The sequence below is a fragment of the Cynocephalus volans genome, chromosome 4 (assembly GCF_027409185.1).
Source record: "Cynocephalus volans isolate mCynVol1 chromosome 4, mCynVol1.pri, whole genome shotgun sequence".
In the NCBI taxonomy this organism is placed as follows: Eukaryota; Metazoa; Chordata; class Mammalia; order Dermoptera; family Cynocephalidae; genus Cynocephalus; species Cynocephalus volans.
The window spans coordinates 103,113,658-103,130,221 of NC_084463.1; the positions used below are offsets into that span (position 1 = coordinate 103,113,658).

At 36.6% G+C, this 16,564-nt stretch overlaps 1 protein-coding gene across 1 annotated transcript; it reads left to right on the top strand.

The window, feature by feature from the left end:
- Positions 1 to 6,012: 6,012 nt before the first annotated feature.
- On the top strand, positions 6,013 to 6,957 carry LOC134374565 (olfactory receptor 52B4-like). The gene has a single exon (XM_063092358.1). It carries the CDS (start codon positions 6,013 to 6,015, stop codon positions 6,955 to 6,957), a length of 945 nt encoding a protein of 314 aa, XP_062948428.1.
- Positions 6,958 to 16,564: the final 9,607 nt, after the last annotated feature.

Sequence of the window (16,564 nt, forward strand, 5' to 3'; positions counted from 1 at the left end):
TCAGAATTCTTTTTCAGACACTTCATGGGTTTCTTGTAGATTGGAATCTGGTATTTGAGAGTTATTATATTCCTTTCTTGGTGTCATATTTTCTTGTTTTTTCATATTTCTAATACCCTTATGTTGATGTCTGGTCATATAGTGGAGAAGGTGAGTGGCTTTCAGTTACTCAACTTGAGTAACTGTTATTTGAGTGGCTTTTGAGAAGAGAGAATCTCTCCTGCACACTTGTTTTAAGTTATCTGTTGGGTGGGACATTTTAGTTCTGGTACATGGTCACTGGAGGAGGGATTCTTGTCACAACCAAGGAGGATCCTTGTGGTATGACATGGACCCCAGGCAGGGGGAAAGGGCAGTCCATGATGCTGTAGGGAGTTGCCCTATTCTAGCTACTCCTGAAGGGAAGAATCACCACCTGTATTTTTCCTAGTTCTTTTTACTCCAGCATGTTACATTTGGAAAGTAGACTAAGGTCTACCCTAGGCACAAGGTACATGATAGGGAACCATTGATAAGCCCAAGGAAACCTCATAAAGTTTCACATGACTGACATAATTGTGTCCAGGAAAGACATTCCATTGAGAGGTAGTCCAAACAACTTCCTGGAAACTTACATGTAAAACACAAATGCAGGACAATCCAGTGGAGAAATAGATGATATGCTCATGGTGAGTGTCTTATCCTGACTAAATGTGAGTACTTTTACTCACTTTAGTAAATGATTACTGAAAGAAATCCTGCAAAATAAAAAGGACATCAGGTAAAAGCTAAGGAAATCTGAATAAAGTATGGATGTTAGTTAATAATATGAACAGTTAGTTAATAGTATCAATATTGGTTCATTAAATGTAACAAATGTACTAATGTAAGATGTTAGTAAAAGAGGAAACAAGGTCTATGGTAATGCTGTACTATGCAAATTTTCTTTAAATGTAAAACTGTTCTAAAAAGTGTAATTATAAATAATTATAATTTGTATATTGATATTAAAATTATGTGAGTTGATTGATAATGATATCAATATTTACTGATTTACATTGAAATGAAAACAGGAATATTTCACATAGCAATGCAAACATATTTATTGAAAATAATACATTTGAACATGTAATGTAGGGATGGACTTGTGGAGGAGGGGGTGGTGTGGGCAGGACTGAGGAAGTGTAATGAGTTGATCTGTGTGTATTAAGCCTGAGATCCCTTGTGTATTAGCTCACCTTGCAGTCTCTAGGCAAAGGCATAAAATCCCCGTTCCATGACACCCACTACTCAGAGTCCTCTTGCAACTCATTGCATTCTAGCCCATGGAAAACTCCATTTGAGGGAGGTGAGTGACTATTTTATCACTGTGGAGTGAAATTCCAGGAGGAAGACTAGGAGTTATGGAGTTGTGGGTCCTAAGAGATGGTTGTCTGGAGTTTAGTGGGTAGGGTGGGAGTGACAACAGCAGTTGTGTGCTGGAGCCAGCTCATACCACTTTGTGAGAGTCAATTGTGTACATTTCTTCCAGCTCTACATACAGGGACAGCATGCTGATACTTTGAAAGTGGAGAAGACAGGAGTGTTTTCACCTAAGAAATCGCTAAACACTGTTCCTTCCGTCCTTCCTTCCTTCCAGCTGTTTTATCAACACACAACTGGACCAGAGTCACAAATATAAACTGTCTCAGTAGAATGGAAAGCTATGTCTGTGTTGAGAGTGGGGAGACTCTGGGTGGGAGGATCCTCTTAGCTTTCAGTGTGCCAAGGAGCACCGAACCCCTCCAGAGAAGGGTCAATGTTGGCACCAGATCTGGATTACTGTAAACATTTGAGGCATTTGAAGGGGCTCATTTGTGTCTCCTATCATGATCCTTTATACCTCCCATGCAATAAGTTGTTACTATTGAGGAATTAACATTGTGCTTTACTGTTCTTGATTATGGGAATGCACAAAATAAAAGAAAGGCCACTCTCAGACCTCAGAAAGGACACGATGAATTGGGTAACAATGACAGATAATGAGATGTGCTCATATCTATGAGTTAGATGCTCAGATGATTATACCCCTTGTGAAAGGAGAGGTAAAGGAGTAACCTGTGGGATGTCTCAGTCAGGCATATTCCTGACATGTGAGTAGACTGTGAGCATGCTCTGGGCTGGGGCAGTTAGCTGAACAGCACAAATCAGGGAGGCAGAGACAACTTCTCCAGGAGGCTGAAGGTGTCTGGATCAAGGCTGCAGAAATTTTCCTGATGCACTCAAGATTTTAAAGGTGACTTATACAAGCAGTCACTCTAGTTCATGCAACTTCACCCAGAGACCAGTCCCCAATTGGCAAGCTCCTCAGTCTGTATTCTTTTTCTCCCCAAAGAAATATCTTCTTTGCTACTACCCAAATATCCAGTGTCCATCAATAACTATGAGCTGGTCGTCTTCAGTTTCTCTTTTAAGTTACTTAAGTCTTATTTGCTTTATCTTCATCACCTTTTCCTGCTATTACTTTGTCAGCATAGTGGTGCACACATTTTCCCATCAGCCCTCAATGGCATTTTCATATCTATTTTGATTTCTTTCATCTCTTCCAGGAGGATGACTTTCCTCAGGGGGCTATATAATCTTATAGTGGTTGTGCGGCCATGGACTGACCTGGTGGTAGTTGTTCAGAGGAGACACATCTTCAGAAGCCTCTACTTGGCTCCATTCATGTGATTTTATTTTCAGTACTGTTTCAGCCATTTCTTGAGATTACTATGGCATTGAAAATAGGGGTGAATTTTCCTACTCTGGAAATTAAACTTAAGGATGAGGAAAATGAAACCTGGAAGGTGAGGGAACAAGTGATTATGTGTACTTACTGTGTGCTAGGCACTAACTCAGACATGGAATAAATGCAAAGATACAGACAACAGTTTCTCTGTGTGTCCTTATCCCTTGGGTTTCTGATCTCACTACCTATGTTCTGCACTAAGCTCATATCCTGCAAACAGATATCAAGTTAAACAACCAGCCAGAGAGAGTGTGGTGAGATTAGGACCTCTAAGTTGTAATTGGCCTTGAGAGTGAAAAATTATTTCCTTTAGAAATAATGGTTCTTCCTCTTAAGGGAATAATGAGTTCTCTGTCTACTAAACTCACTTCAATTATTTGAGAATTGGAAAAAGTTTAACTTTTTATTTTCTGACTTGTCTACCTGTCCTTATAGCTTGTGCCCACTTGCCCTCTTTCCGTGTTAGCACCCGGCTCCTTATTCTGTAGTGCCTTGGACAGCAGAGCCATTTTTCAACTCGGCATTCAGCTGGTTTGGATACAGGGTGCACAACTATTATATATCTCTATCAAAATGAACCCTTCTTTCTTTTTTTTCTTTTTTTGTCTATAAAATCCTCTTTATTTTTAAATTATTTTTCCTTAATTTTATTTTGTCGATATACAATGTGGTTGATTATTGTGGCCCATTACCGAAACCTCCCTCCCTTCTCCCTCGCTCCCCTCCCACCCAACAATGTCCTTTCTGTTTGCTTGTTGTATCAACTTCAAGGAATTGTAGTTGTTATGTCTTCTCCAGCCCCCTCGGTTTTATTTTTTTGTGTGTAAATTTATTTATTTATTTTTAGCTCCCACCAATAAGTGAGAACATGTGATATTTCTCTTTCTGTGCCTGATTCGTTTCACTTAATATAATTCTCTCAAGGTCCATCCATGTTGTTGCAAATGGCAGTATTTCATTCATTTTTATAGCTGAGTAGTATTCCATTGTGTAGATGTACCACATTTTCCGTATCCACTCATCTGATGATGGACATTTGGGCTGGTTCCAACTCTTGGCTATTGTAAAGAGTGCTGCGATGAACACTGGGGAACAGGTATACCTTCGACTTGATGATTTCCATTCCTCTGGGTATATTCCCAGCAGTGGGATAGCTGGGTCGTATGGTAGATCTATCTGCAATTGTTTGAGGAACCTCCATACCGTTTTCCATAGAGGCTGCACCATTTTGCAGTCCCACCAACAATGTATGAGAGTTCCTTTTTCTCCGCAACCTCGCCAGCATTTATCGTTCAGAGTCTTTTGGATTTTAGCCATCCTAACTGGGGTGAGATGGTATCTCAATGTGGTTTTGATTTGCATTTCCCGGATGCTGAGTGATGTTGAGCATTTTTTCATATGTCTGTTGGCCATTTGTATATCTTCCTTAGAGAAATGCCTACTTAGCTCTTTTGCCCATTTTTTAAATTGGAACCCTTCTTTCTTTTAGAGACATCAGCAAGCAAGCAAATATCAAAAACTGGTGAAGTTTCAGTAATGAATAATTAAAAACCTTTGTAGTATTATCCCTGCGCTTTATTTTGTGGTAAAGGAAATAAGATATAGTTACAAGCTGAGGGGCTGATTTTGTTCTGCTATTTTCACCCCCACTCCACCCCACTGGGATCAGGAGGGCTTCTCAATTTCATTAATTTAGAAAGGTGTCTTTTACCTGACCCATTTCAAAGATGAGGAAATTATGTCTAGTAAATTTCGAAAAGCTTCAAAGTTCAACCCTATTCCTTGAATTGTGACAATATTCCTGAGCCTCAAATTCCTACTTTGGAAAATTTATAATGACAATATCTATTGGCCTGTGCTGATAGAAGAGATTAATGATGTGCCATCAGTAATATTTTTACATCATACCTAATATTGAGAAGGTACTGTAAAAGACTGTATTCTTGATCTTATTTAACTGTGATAATAATCCATCAATGCATCAGTTATTCTTAGTACAGTAAACATTTTACTGTTTCATCAGATTTTAGTCTTTACCGTCTTTTCCTACCCTTTCTATTCTCTGCTTAGCTGCAAGATAAATATTTCCAAAATGCTTTCCTATTACAAAACTCATCATGGCTGACCATTTTCCCCCCACAGGTATAGTTTAGACTTTTAAATTTATATTCAGAGCCAATCTATTTTGTTGCCATCTTTTTTCCAATTGCTCCAAATTTGCAACACCACAACCTCACAAAGCTGAAAACATATTTTGTGTATGTTTTAAACATACTTTGTGTTTTTGTGCCAAACATTTCTCCTCAAATTCCCAAACCATTTCACTCCGTTCATTACTTGGAACATCCTACTCTATTTTCAAGGCTAAGTTCAGACATAAACTTGCTCTTTTTTTGTTGTTCCAGTTGGAAAAGGGAGGCGTATTTAATAGCCTTTCTGAAAAATTGTGGATGTTCTTTGATAACCACAAAATTTGACAAAGGGTCGTTTGGTTTTTTGGGGACTGTATCTCTAAAAGATTTTTATTTTTAACTAAAAATAATAATTATATGTACTTATGGGATACAATGTGACATTTTGATTTATGTATATATTATGGAATGATTAAATCAAGCTAATTAAAATATCCATTACCTCACATACTTATTTTTAAATGGGGAGAACATTTAAAATATTCCTTAGCAATTTTGGAATATTATTACATTATTATCAACTATAGTTGCCATGCTGTGCAATAGATAGATCTCAAAAAATTATTCTTCCTGTCTAACTGAAACTTTGTACCTTTTAATGAACATCTCCTCATTCCTCCCTCCCCCTCCAGTCCCTGGTAACCACCATTCTGCTCTCTACTTCTATCAGTTTGACTTTTATAAATCCCACATGCAAGCAAGATCATTTGTCTTTCTGCGCCTGGCTTATTCAGACTCTCATTCTTAAGTTTTTTACAAATATGAACAGTGAGAATTACTCCTATTGCATTTCCACATTAAAATTTTCTTGCGACACTACTATGCTAACTTTATAACTATATATTCATTAGGTAGATAAATGTCTATTTTATTTATGAGATTAATGCCTCATTCAGAAAACAAACCATATCTCATTTATCTTTATATATCATAGTTCCTGGCACCCTCAGAATAGAATAGAATTAGGTAGGTGTGAAAATCCCCTGGTAACATGAATGAAAATCTTTGAGAGTAATCTGATTTTTTTTCCTTACGAATAGGAGGGGAGGTTCCAGGTTGTCTGTATTAGGTATGACTACCTCGAACCACTCTGGTGTGAGCCACACAGTCTTCCGCTTGCTGGGCATCCCTGGCCTAGAGGACCAGCATGTGTGGATTTCCATCCCCTTCTTCACTTCTTATGTCATTTCCCTCCTTGGAAATAGCCTGCTCATCTTCATTATCCTCACAAAGCGCAGCCTTCATCAACCCATGTACCTCTTCCTCTGCATGCTGGCTGGAGCAGATGTTGCACTCTCCACATCCACAGTACCACAGGCCTTGGCCATCTTCTGGTTCCATGCTGGAGAGATCTCCCTGGATCGCTGCATTGCTCAACTCTTCTTTGTCCATTCTACCTTCATCTCTGAGTCAGGGATCTTGCTGGCAATGGCGTTTGACCGCTTTGTTGCCATATGCTACCCACTGAGATACACCACTATTTTCACAAATGCTCTGATTGGGAAAATTGGTGTGACTATCTTTCTAAGAAGTTACGGTACAGTTTTTCCCATAATATTTTTAGTGAAAAGACTGACATTCTGTAAAAGTAATATCCTCTTAAACACTGGTTGTAAGCATATTGTTTTGGCTCATGTTTCCTGTGACGACATCCGAGAAAACATCTGGTATGGTTTTTTTGTCCTAATGTCAACAGTTGTCTTGGATATTGTGCTGGTTTTTATTTCTTATGTGCTTATTCTCCATGCTGTCTTCCACATCCCTTCTCAAGATGCTCGCCGCAAAGCTCTCAACACTTGTGGCTCCCATGTCTGTGTCATCATTCTCTTTTATGGGCCTGGGATCTTTACAACCCTTATTCAGCGGTTCGCATACCACATCGCACCCCACATCCATGTCCTGCTGGCCAGTGTCTGCATTCTGGCTCCACCTATGCTGAATCCCATCATTTATGGAGTCAAGACCAAACAGATCCGGGACGAGATAGTTCATGTGTTGTTTACAAGACAGAAATGACTTTGATTTCGAAAACTGACCTTCTTTTTCCTTAGTAATTTTCTTCGTGATAAGGTGAGCTTTAGCATCAGCATATGGCAGCTGGTGAGGTAGCAGTCAAATGACTCTAGGTGTTGATGTTTCTAGAGCAATTGCGTCAATGAGGTTTTGGTGAATGTTTCTTCAAAGCCTCTAATCTGTCACTAAATATCCGTGTCTTCAGGGGCCTAGTTCACTTTCTTACCCATGGAATTGAGAAGTAGGTAAAGCCACCTCCCTAACTCTCTCTGTCCTCTATAACTCTGGAGAACTGGATGAGATAAATTTATGCCCTTTCCTGATAATTGCGGAACTATTTTTTCCTAGTATGTTTTATGCTTTGAATAGCTCTGTCTCATCAAGCTTTGAACTTTCTCCTGCCATTCTCCTCTATGTCCATGTATCTTCAAGTTTTTTTCTTCACAGTTCATTCCCAGTCTGTTTACACTATTATTTCTCCAATGTAAAAGTATAACAAAACAAAAGATAAATTTAAAAGTAACCCTTGAATTCACATTCACCTACAGCTACTACTTCATTTCTCTTTGTCTTTGAGGCAAGCATCTCGAGTGGTTTGTCTCCGTCCTCACTTTGCTCTTGATCCTACCCTACTTTGACTTTCACCCACACCATGTCACTGAAACTGAACTTGGCAGGGTCACAATGATCTTTAAAAAATTTTTTGATATTACCCTTGTCTTTATTCCAACTTGAATATGAAGTATAGATGCCCAGCACAAAGGCCACACCCCATTTTTTGAGGTACATAAACTATATGAATTTTCTTGACCTGTACATGCAAGGTCAGGTTGGAAAGACTGTTTAAATGATATTTTCTGAAGTATCTTTCTTGTTTGCCGTTAAAAAAAATCATTTATTTATTTAAATTGAATAATGAACTTCACACTGCTACATTAATAGTAAAAATTCATCCTCACTTTATTCAATGTAATAGTAGCATTTTGATACATTCAATCATCCTTTTTTTCCTTGAAAATATTTCATCATTCCACCCTCCTTCTATTCCTATGACCTTGCTGTTAACTCTTGGTGGTGTTTCCTCATCTCCCTGACTTCTTAACTAGCATTTCTGGGGCTCAGTCCTTGAACTCCTACTCTTCTCTATCAACAAGCAATCTTTAATCTCATTTATTCTCATGGCTTTAGATGCATCAATACACTAAACCCTTTCAAACTTATATCTCCAGTCACTAATTTGTTCTACAGAGTTATATTTCTAATTTGTGCTTAACATATCTACTTCTAAGTCTAATAGCGATCTCAATTGTAATATGCCCCAAACAGAACTTCTTTTCTTACCACCAGTCTCTTCCTCCAGTAGCCTTTCTCTTATAATTTAAAGACAATTTTAGTCTTCATATTGTTTAGGCCCCTCTTCAGTGCTTGTCTTGTTCTTGTACATTGTTTCGCTAGACATCTTACTGGGCTCCCTCCTTCTACCTGGACACGTTTCACATACACACACATTGTTTTTTCACATATACACACATTCTATTGTTTTATTTTATTTTAACAGCTGTATTGGGATATAATTCATATATCATACAATTCACTCTTTTAAAGTATATAATTCAGTGGTTTTTAGTATATTGCTACTTTAGGCAAACAGAACCACTATCTAATTCCAGATCATCACCCCCCCACATCATCCTATTATTTGAAGGTGATACCATTAAAATAGAAAAAGAAATTTCTCAATTTTCTTGTCACAGTGCCCCAGTGGTCGTCCAGTATCAGGGTTAGAGTCCTAAAGATTTAAAGGCCCTCCTTGATTTTGCCTGTGGTCTCATATCCTTATCATTGCTTCCTTCCTCATTCTGCTTTAACTAGTTTTGCCTCTTCATTATTCCTCAAGCATACCGGACTTTCTCCTCCTCAGGGTCTTTGAACATGTTATTTTCTCTGCTTAGATCCCTCTTTGCCTAGGTATCTGCTTGACTTGGTGTCTTGCCTCTTTATGGTCTCTACTCAATTGAAACATTCTCAATAATACTGTCTCTAACATCTGTATTATGCATATGTACACATATATATGTATACACACATATACATATATGTGAGAGGGTACTTGAAAAAGTTCGTGGAAAAATGGAACTAAAAGATAGTATGAATCTTTCCATGAACTTTTTGAAGACCTCTCATATATTCCTTCCTCTTTGGGGACTTCAGTCTTTGCGTTACAGCCTTCGACTAATTGGATGATGTTCACCCACTCTGTGGAGGATTATCTGTTTTATTGAAAGTCTGCTGATTTAAATATTAATCACATCTAAAAATACCTTCACATCAACGTTTAAACTGGTGTTTGACCAAACAGCTGGGCACCATAGTCTAGTCAAGTTGACACATAAAATTAACTATCACATCATCCTATTTAAGATTGCAATACCTGTGATACCTTACTGCTGGCATCCTAAGCCTTTTTCATACATTGTATTTGTCTACAGCATATAATGCTGCTGCTGCTGCTGGTGACAGAAAACCATTATGTATAGCTGACTGTGTTCCATTTTTTCTCACTTATTTTGTTTATTTCCATATTCTTTCAAGGAAATATAAGTTTGATGAGGAAAAGCACTTTTGAGTGATATCTGCACTGCTTTATCTGAAGCAGATTTGTTGAATGAACAAATGAATGAGAGACTAAATGAATGAATTATACAATAGTAGGTGCTAGTACGAACTCTTGGAAAGCTGGGTGTCCTGATGCCTAGTGATTTCTACATAGTCAAATTACTAGTCATTTTTTGATTAGACCCCTTTGTTTTTTGCATCAGCTTTTTTCATTTTAAGATAGCACCATTACTTACTATTTTTTTTTATTTTTTAAAGATGACTGGTAAGGGGATCTTAACCCTTGGCTTGGTGTTGTCAGCACCAAGCTCAGGCAGTGAGCAAACCAGCCATCCCTATATAGGATCCGAACCCGTGGCCTTGGTGTTATCAGCACCGCACTCTCCCGAGTGAGCCACGGGCCAGCCCTAAACCATTACTTACTATTTTTTAATTCCATTTTTTGAAGTTAAAATTCTATTTTTACTTTTCAACAATATCTGTTTGTCTAAAAACTACGTTATGAAGAAACATTGTAGATCCCAATAATCACACCAATGGAGCATAATCATTAATATTTAGAAAGCATTTTGTTATTTAAGCATATTTTCACAGATTGATATATTGTATAATGATTTTTATGCCTTACATTTTAATTTAAAGTTACATAACAAGAATTTTTTGGGATATAAAATACTTCACATATACATTAAGCATCATTTAATATTACATAATATATTTTCATATGATCACTATCTTTCAAAATATAAATGTCCTATGTTTTTCTTTTTCTTTTTAAAAATTAATTCTTTTTAACTGTGCATGTTTATAGGGTACAGTTTGTTGTTTCAGTACATGCATATATTGTCTAATGATTGAATCAGAATAGTTGGCATATCTGTCACCTAAACAGTTATCATTTCGTTATGGTTATAACATTCAAGATTCTCTTTTCTGGCTATCTTGAAATATACAATATAATATTATTAGTTATTGTTAACCTAAATGTCCTGTGATTTTAGCTTACCAGTAGATTCTTATTTAGTATTTTTCAAATGGTTACCAGTATGAATCAGTTGTCATAAACATACTTATCCATAAACCTTTCTTTCTGTTACATTGTTTTTTTCATAAACGAGAGATTTTAAAATTTTAATTTATATTTGAATTGTTCCTGGCTAGGTTGAATACGTGCAAAGTGATAAGAAAATACATGGTGTAAATACTAAGATCACTTACATTTTTAAGTATACTGAAAATAATCAAATGAGAATTTGTTAAATTATGATGACAGTGTGAATTAAATTAAAATTTAAATCATGAATTTTTATTTAGCAAAAATTTCTTCATACATTTTATTTGATCAAAAGTGATGATTTCCCCCCTTATATCTGTAACTGCATGATCAGAGTGCCCATGACAATACTTAGCTGTTAAAAACAATTCAACAAGGTGGATGGATGATGTGGGAGTGATGTGGGAGACTGACGATTAATGACTCTGTCCTAGCCCAGTCAGTTTAAGACCTCTAGGAATAAACCTGGGTTTCCTTTACCCATCGCAAAGAGGGAAACCACACACTAGAGGAACAGTGGGGTGTCTCATCAGAAAAACGAAAAGACAGAGTCATTAGAGGACTTAGGGGATGGGTTCGTTTTAAGAAAAATATAAATAAATGTTTGGAAAGACTCAAATCAAATCACAGGTATGTATAAAGGGGCCAACATAGGTCTTGAATCTTGTTTTAGAAGCCAGCTGCCTGAGCTGAAAATGGATTGCCTGAGATGCTCCAGTTGGCCTTTGACAAAGCTTCTTATGAATTTTGGTTTGAAAATCTATAACTCCCTATTTGGGCATATGTAATAAAGATTGGTTTGTCAGAGAAGCTCGCACTGAGAAGAGGTCATTTTGGCTTAGAATTATCTGTTAAGGAGTAAGCCATAGAAATATGAGCAGAGAATATTTTGGGGCCAGGAGTATAATTTTTTTAAAAAAATGCTAAGGAAAATTGGCCCCTTTATTTTGTGTATGGCCTCAATTCAGGTAAGATGGGAAAGAAAGTATCTCAGTTTTACGAGATAAATGCTAATCCAAGGTGGGGATTCCTAAAGTCAAAAATTAAATAAATCCCAAAGTAAGATAAGTACATTGAAAAAATTCAGTGACTATTTTTCTTTTTGGTCTTCCAATGAGAAATACAAATATTTCTTATTGCTCCGAAGGCATAAACGTCAGTTTTCTTTGGACACAATGTTTTTGAATTAATTAATTTGTTTATTATAAGCATATTATTATTACAAATCATGATTTTTCTTTATGCCCTTTACCCAACCTCTCCCTCTCTAATCCCCACCGCCTCCTCCCCCATCTCTAGTATCCTTACGTTTGTTTTACCCTTCTAAAAATTCAGTGTATTGTTTTAGTCTTCTCTGTCTATCTGTCTGTCTGTCTCTCTCTCTCTTTCTTTCCACCCAGTTATAACTGAGAACATGTGGAAATTTCTCTTTTCTTCCCTGGCTTATTTCACTTGGCATAATTTTCTCCAGACTCATCCATATTGCTGCAAATGGCAGAATTTCATTCATTTTTATGGCTGAGTAGTATTCCATTCTGTATACATACCACATTTTCCTTATCCAGTCATCCTTCAATGGACATTTAGGTTGGTTCCATATTTTGGCTACTGTAAATACAGCTGCAGTGAACATGGTCATGCAGGTATCTCTTTGACACGATGATTTCCATTCTTTGGATATATACCCAGTGGTGGGATTGCTGGATAAAACGGTAGTTCTATCTGTAGTTGTTTGAGGAACCTCCATACTGTTTTCCATAATGGTTGTAATAGTTTACAGTCCCACCAACAGTGTAGAAGAGTTACCCTTTCCCCACATCCTCACCAGCATTTGTTGTTCTTGGTCTTTTTAATAATGGCCTGTCTAACTGAGGTGAGATGTTATCTCACTGTGGTTTTGATTTGCATTTCTCTGATGATTAGTGATGTTGAACATTTTTTCATATACCAGTAGGCCATTTGTATGCCTTCCTTTGAAAAATGTCCGTTCATTTCCTTTGCCCATTTTTTAATTGGATTATTTGTTTTTTTTACTGTATAGTTTGAATTCTTTATGTATTCTGGATATTGATCCCTTGTCAGATGTATAGTTTGCAAATATTTTCTCCCATTCTGTAGGCTGTCTTTCTGCTCTGTTGATTGTTTTCTTTGCTGTGCAGAAGCTTTTTATTTTTTATTTATTTATTTTCTGATGCAAAATATTTTTTTATTTGTGAAAAACTCACAAATGAGTTATAACAGCAGAACATCTTCATAATAATATCCAAAGCCTGAATACATGCCATTGCAAATCTATGCCAGGAATCTTGATCCAATTTATGCTTCAGTTTTGTTTTTCCTCCACTTATGAATTAAACACAAGATGTCAGAACAGTTTTTGATAACATTTCTTTTGATGCCTTTTTTTGTGTTTTTAATAGTATGTTGTTTCAACAACAAGGCTTTTTAGACTTATAAAATTGCTAGACTTCTAGAAGTACATCATTTGCCACCAATGAGTAAAATGCATAAAATCATAGTGGTCTGAAGTTTTTCTTTGAACCCCTATGATACTCAAGTTGCTTTATTTCTTTTCCCCTAATTTCTAAATATCTCCTTAGACAAATTCATTACACACAAGAAAGAGTTCATAGCAAAGTAATCCAACATTTGCTCGTTACTTGTGTATACGTTCCCCCAACGGTAGACATTGAATAAATAATTGTTAAATTTAACAGATCAGTCATTTTGACATTCGATCATTTTCTACAGCCAAAGATAAGAAACTAGATTTTATGTGGTCCAGTTGTTAAAATGCAGTCAAATCCACGACTCCTCCTGAAATCAATAAAGCTAGATTTGCATGAGATTTTTATAGGCTGACACACAGCCATCTGATATTGGACAAAGGCAACAAAAATCTACATTGAGGAAAAGAATGCTTCTTCAACAAGCAGTGCTGGGAAAATTGGATATCCGTATGCAGAAGAACGAAACTAGAAATGCACCTCTTACCAAATACTAAAATCAACTCAAAATGGATTGAAGACTTAAGTATAAGACCTGAAACTGTAACATTACTAAGGGAAAATTTAGATGAACACTTCACAACTAGGTCTGGGCACAGACTTTATGAACAGGAGCCCGAAAGCACAAGCAGTAAAAGAAAAAGTAAACAAATGGGACTATATCAAACAAAAACTTCTGCACAGCAAAGGAAACAATCAAAAGAGTGAAATGACAACCTACAGAATGGGAGAAAATTTTTGCTAACTATGCATCCAATGAGGGATTAATATCCATAATATACAAGGAACTCAAGCAATTACACAGTAAAAAACAGATAACCCAATTAAAAAATGGGCACAGGAGCTGAATAGACACTTTTCAAAGGAAGACATACAAATGGCCAACATGTACATGAAAAAGTGCTCAACATCACTAGTCATCAGGGAAATGCAAATTAAAACTACATTGAGATACCACCTCACCCCAGTTAGACTGACTATAAACAAAAAGACAGTGAATAACAAATGCTGGTGAGGGTGTGGAGAGAAGGGAATGCTCCTGCACTATTTGTGGGACTGTAAATTAGTGCAACCACTATGGAAAACAGCTGGAGGTTTTTCAAACAACTACAGATAGATGTTCCATACGATCCAGCAATCCCACTTCTAGGTATATACCCAAAGGAATGGAAATTATCATGTCGAAGGGATACCTGCACTCCCATGTTCATCACAGCTCTATCCATAATAGCCAACACATGGAACCAACCTAAATGTCCACTGATGGATGATTGGATAAGGAAACTGTGGTATATATACACCGTGGAATACTACTCTGCCATAAAAAAGAATGAAATTCTCCCATTTGCAACAACATGAATGAACCTGGAAAAACTTATGTTGAGTGAAATAAGCAAAGCACAGAGGGAAAATTATGGTTTCAGGCATTATCTTTAACTTTTTAATCCATTTTGAATTGACTTTGGTATATGGGGGGAGGTGCAGGTCCAGTTTCATTCTTCTGCATATAGAAGTCCAATTTTCCCAGCACCATTTATTGAAGAGGCAGTCTTTTTCCCAATGCATGTTCTTGTTGTCTTGTCAAAGGTGAGTTGGCTGTAAGTATGTGGGTTGATTCCTGGGTTTTCTATTCTGTTCCACTGATCTGAGTGTCTGTTTTGATGCCAGGACCATGCTGTTTTGGTTACAATAACTTTATAATATAATTTGAAGTCAGGTAGTGTTATTCCTCCAGCTTTATTATTATTATTTTTTTGCTCAGGATTACTTTGGCTCTTCAGAGTCTTTTGTAGTTCCATATGATTATTATGATTGCTTTTTCTATGTATGTGAAGAATGACATTGATATTTTGGTGGGGATTGCATTGAATCTGTAGGTGGCTTTGGGTAGAATAGACAGTTTCACAATGTTAATTCTTCCCATCTAAGAGCATGGTATGTCTTTCTATCTTTTTGTGTCCTCTTTAATTTCTTTCAGTAGTGATTTGTAGTTCTCATTGTAGGGATTTTTTTGCCTCATTGGTTAAGTTGATTCTTAGGTATTTTATTTTTTTGGTGATTATTGTAAATGGGTTTGCTTTCTTGATTTCTTTTTCTGCTAGTTCGTTACTGGAGTATAGGAATGCTACTGATTTGGGGGTGTTAATTTTGTATCCTGTAACATTACTGAAGTTGTTGAACAGCATTAAGAGTTTTTTAGTAGAGTCTAGAGGTTTTTCTATATATAAGATCATGTTGTTTGCAAACAGGGACAGTTTGACTTCATCTTTTCCAATGTGGATGCCCTTTATTTCTTTCTCTTGCCTAGTACTTTCTTTCTCTGTCTAGTACTTCTCATACTATGTTAAATAGGAGTGGTGAGAGTGGGCATTCTTGTCTTGTTCCTGTTCTTAAGGGAAAAGCTTTCAACCTTTCCTCCTTTAGGATAATGTCGGCAATTGGTTTGTTGTAAATGGCTTTTATTGTGTTGAGATAGTTTCCTTCTATACATAATTTGCTGAGAGTCTTTATCATGAAGTGATGTTGTATTTCATCAAATGCTTTTTCTGCATCTATTGAGATAATCATAGAAGGGGAGGAGAAAGGAAAAGGCATTGAAAAATCTATTCAAGGAAATAACAACAGAGAATTTCATTGGCATAGGGAGAGATGCAGAACTTCAGGTCCAAGAAGCCCAAGGATCCCCAACAGATTCAATCCAAAAATATCCTCTCCAAGATACATTGTAGTCAAACTGGCAAAACTCGAAGACGAAGAAGGAATTCTAAAAGCATCAAGAGAAAAGTGTTTAGTTGACTATTAGGGAGTCCCCCATCAGACTAACAGCAGATTTCTCAACTGAAACCTTACAAGCCAGAAGAAAATGGGAGGATGTATCCAAAATACTAAAAGATAAATATTGCCAGCCAAGAATTCTATGTCAAGCAAGATTATCCTTCAGAAATGAGGGAGAAATAGTGTTTTTCCCAGACAAACAAAAATTATGGGAGTTCACTACCACACGACCAGCCCTGCAAGAAATACTCAAAGGAATCCTGTATCCAGAATCTGAAAAATGATAATCAATATCACAGATTTACAAGAAAGATCAAAACCCAGCATTAAAACCAAAATGCAAACAAGAAAGAGAAAGAAGTTAAATCATGTCACCTCAAAAATCCAACTAACATCGAAGATGAAAAATAAAAGGGGAAGAAAATGACAGCTGGGCTAAATGTTACCAGTTTGTTGTTTTCACATTTTCAAGGCAGGCATTAAAGAGTCTCTTGAAACAAAAATCATATATTAAGGTAACAGAGAACTGTGAAAGTATCAAACACTAGATGTTTTGTAATTTGAGAGAACAACCATCCAAAAGTAAGTTGGCAAGCTCTAGGTGTTTTTTTCCACTGACATATTTGCTGATTCTAGCCATGGCTAAGGATGAATGGTA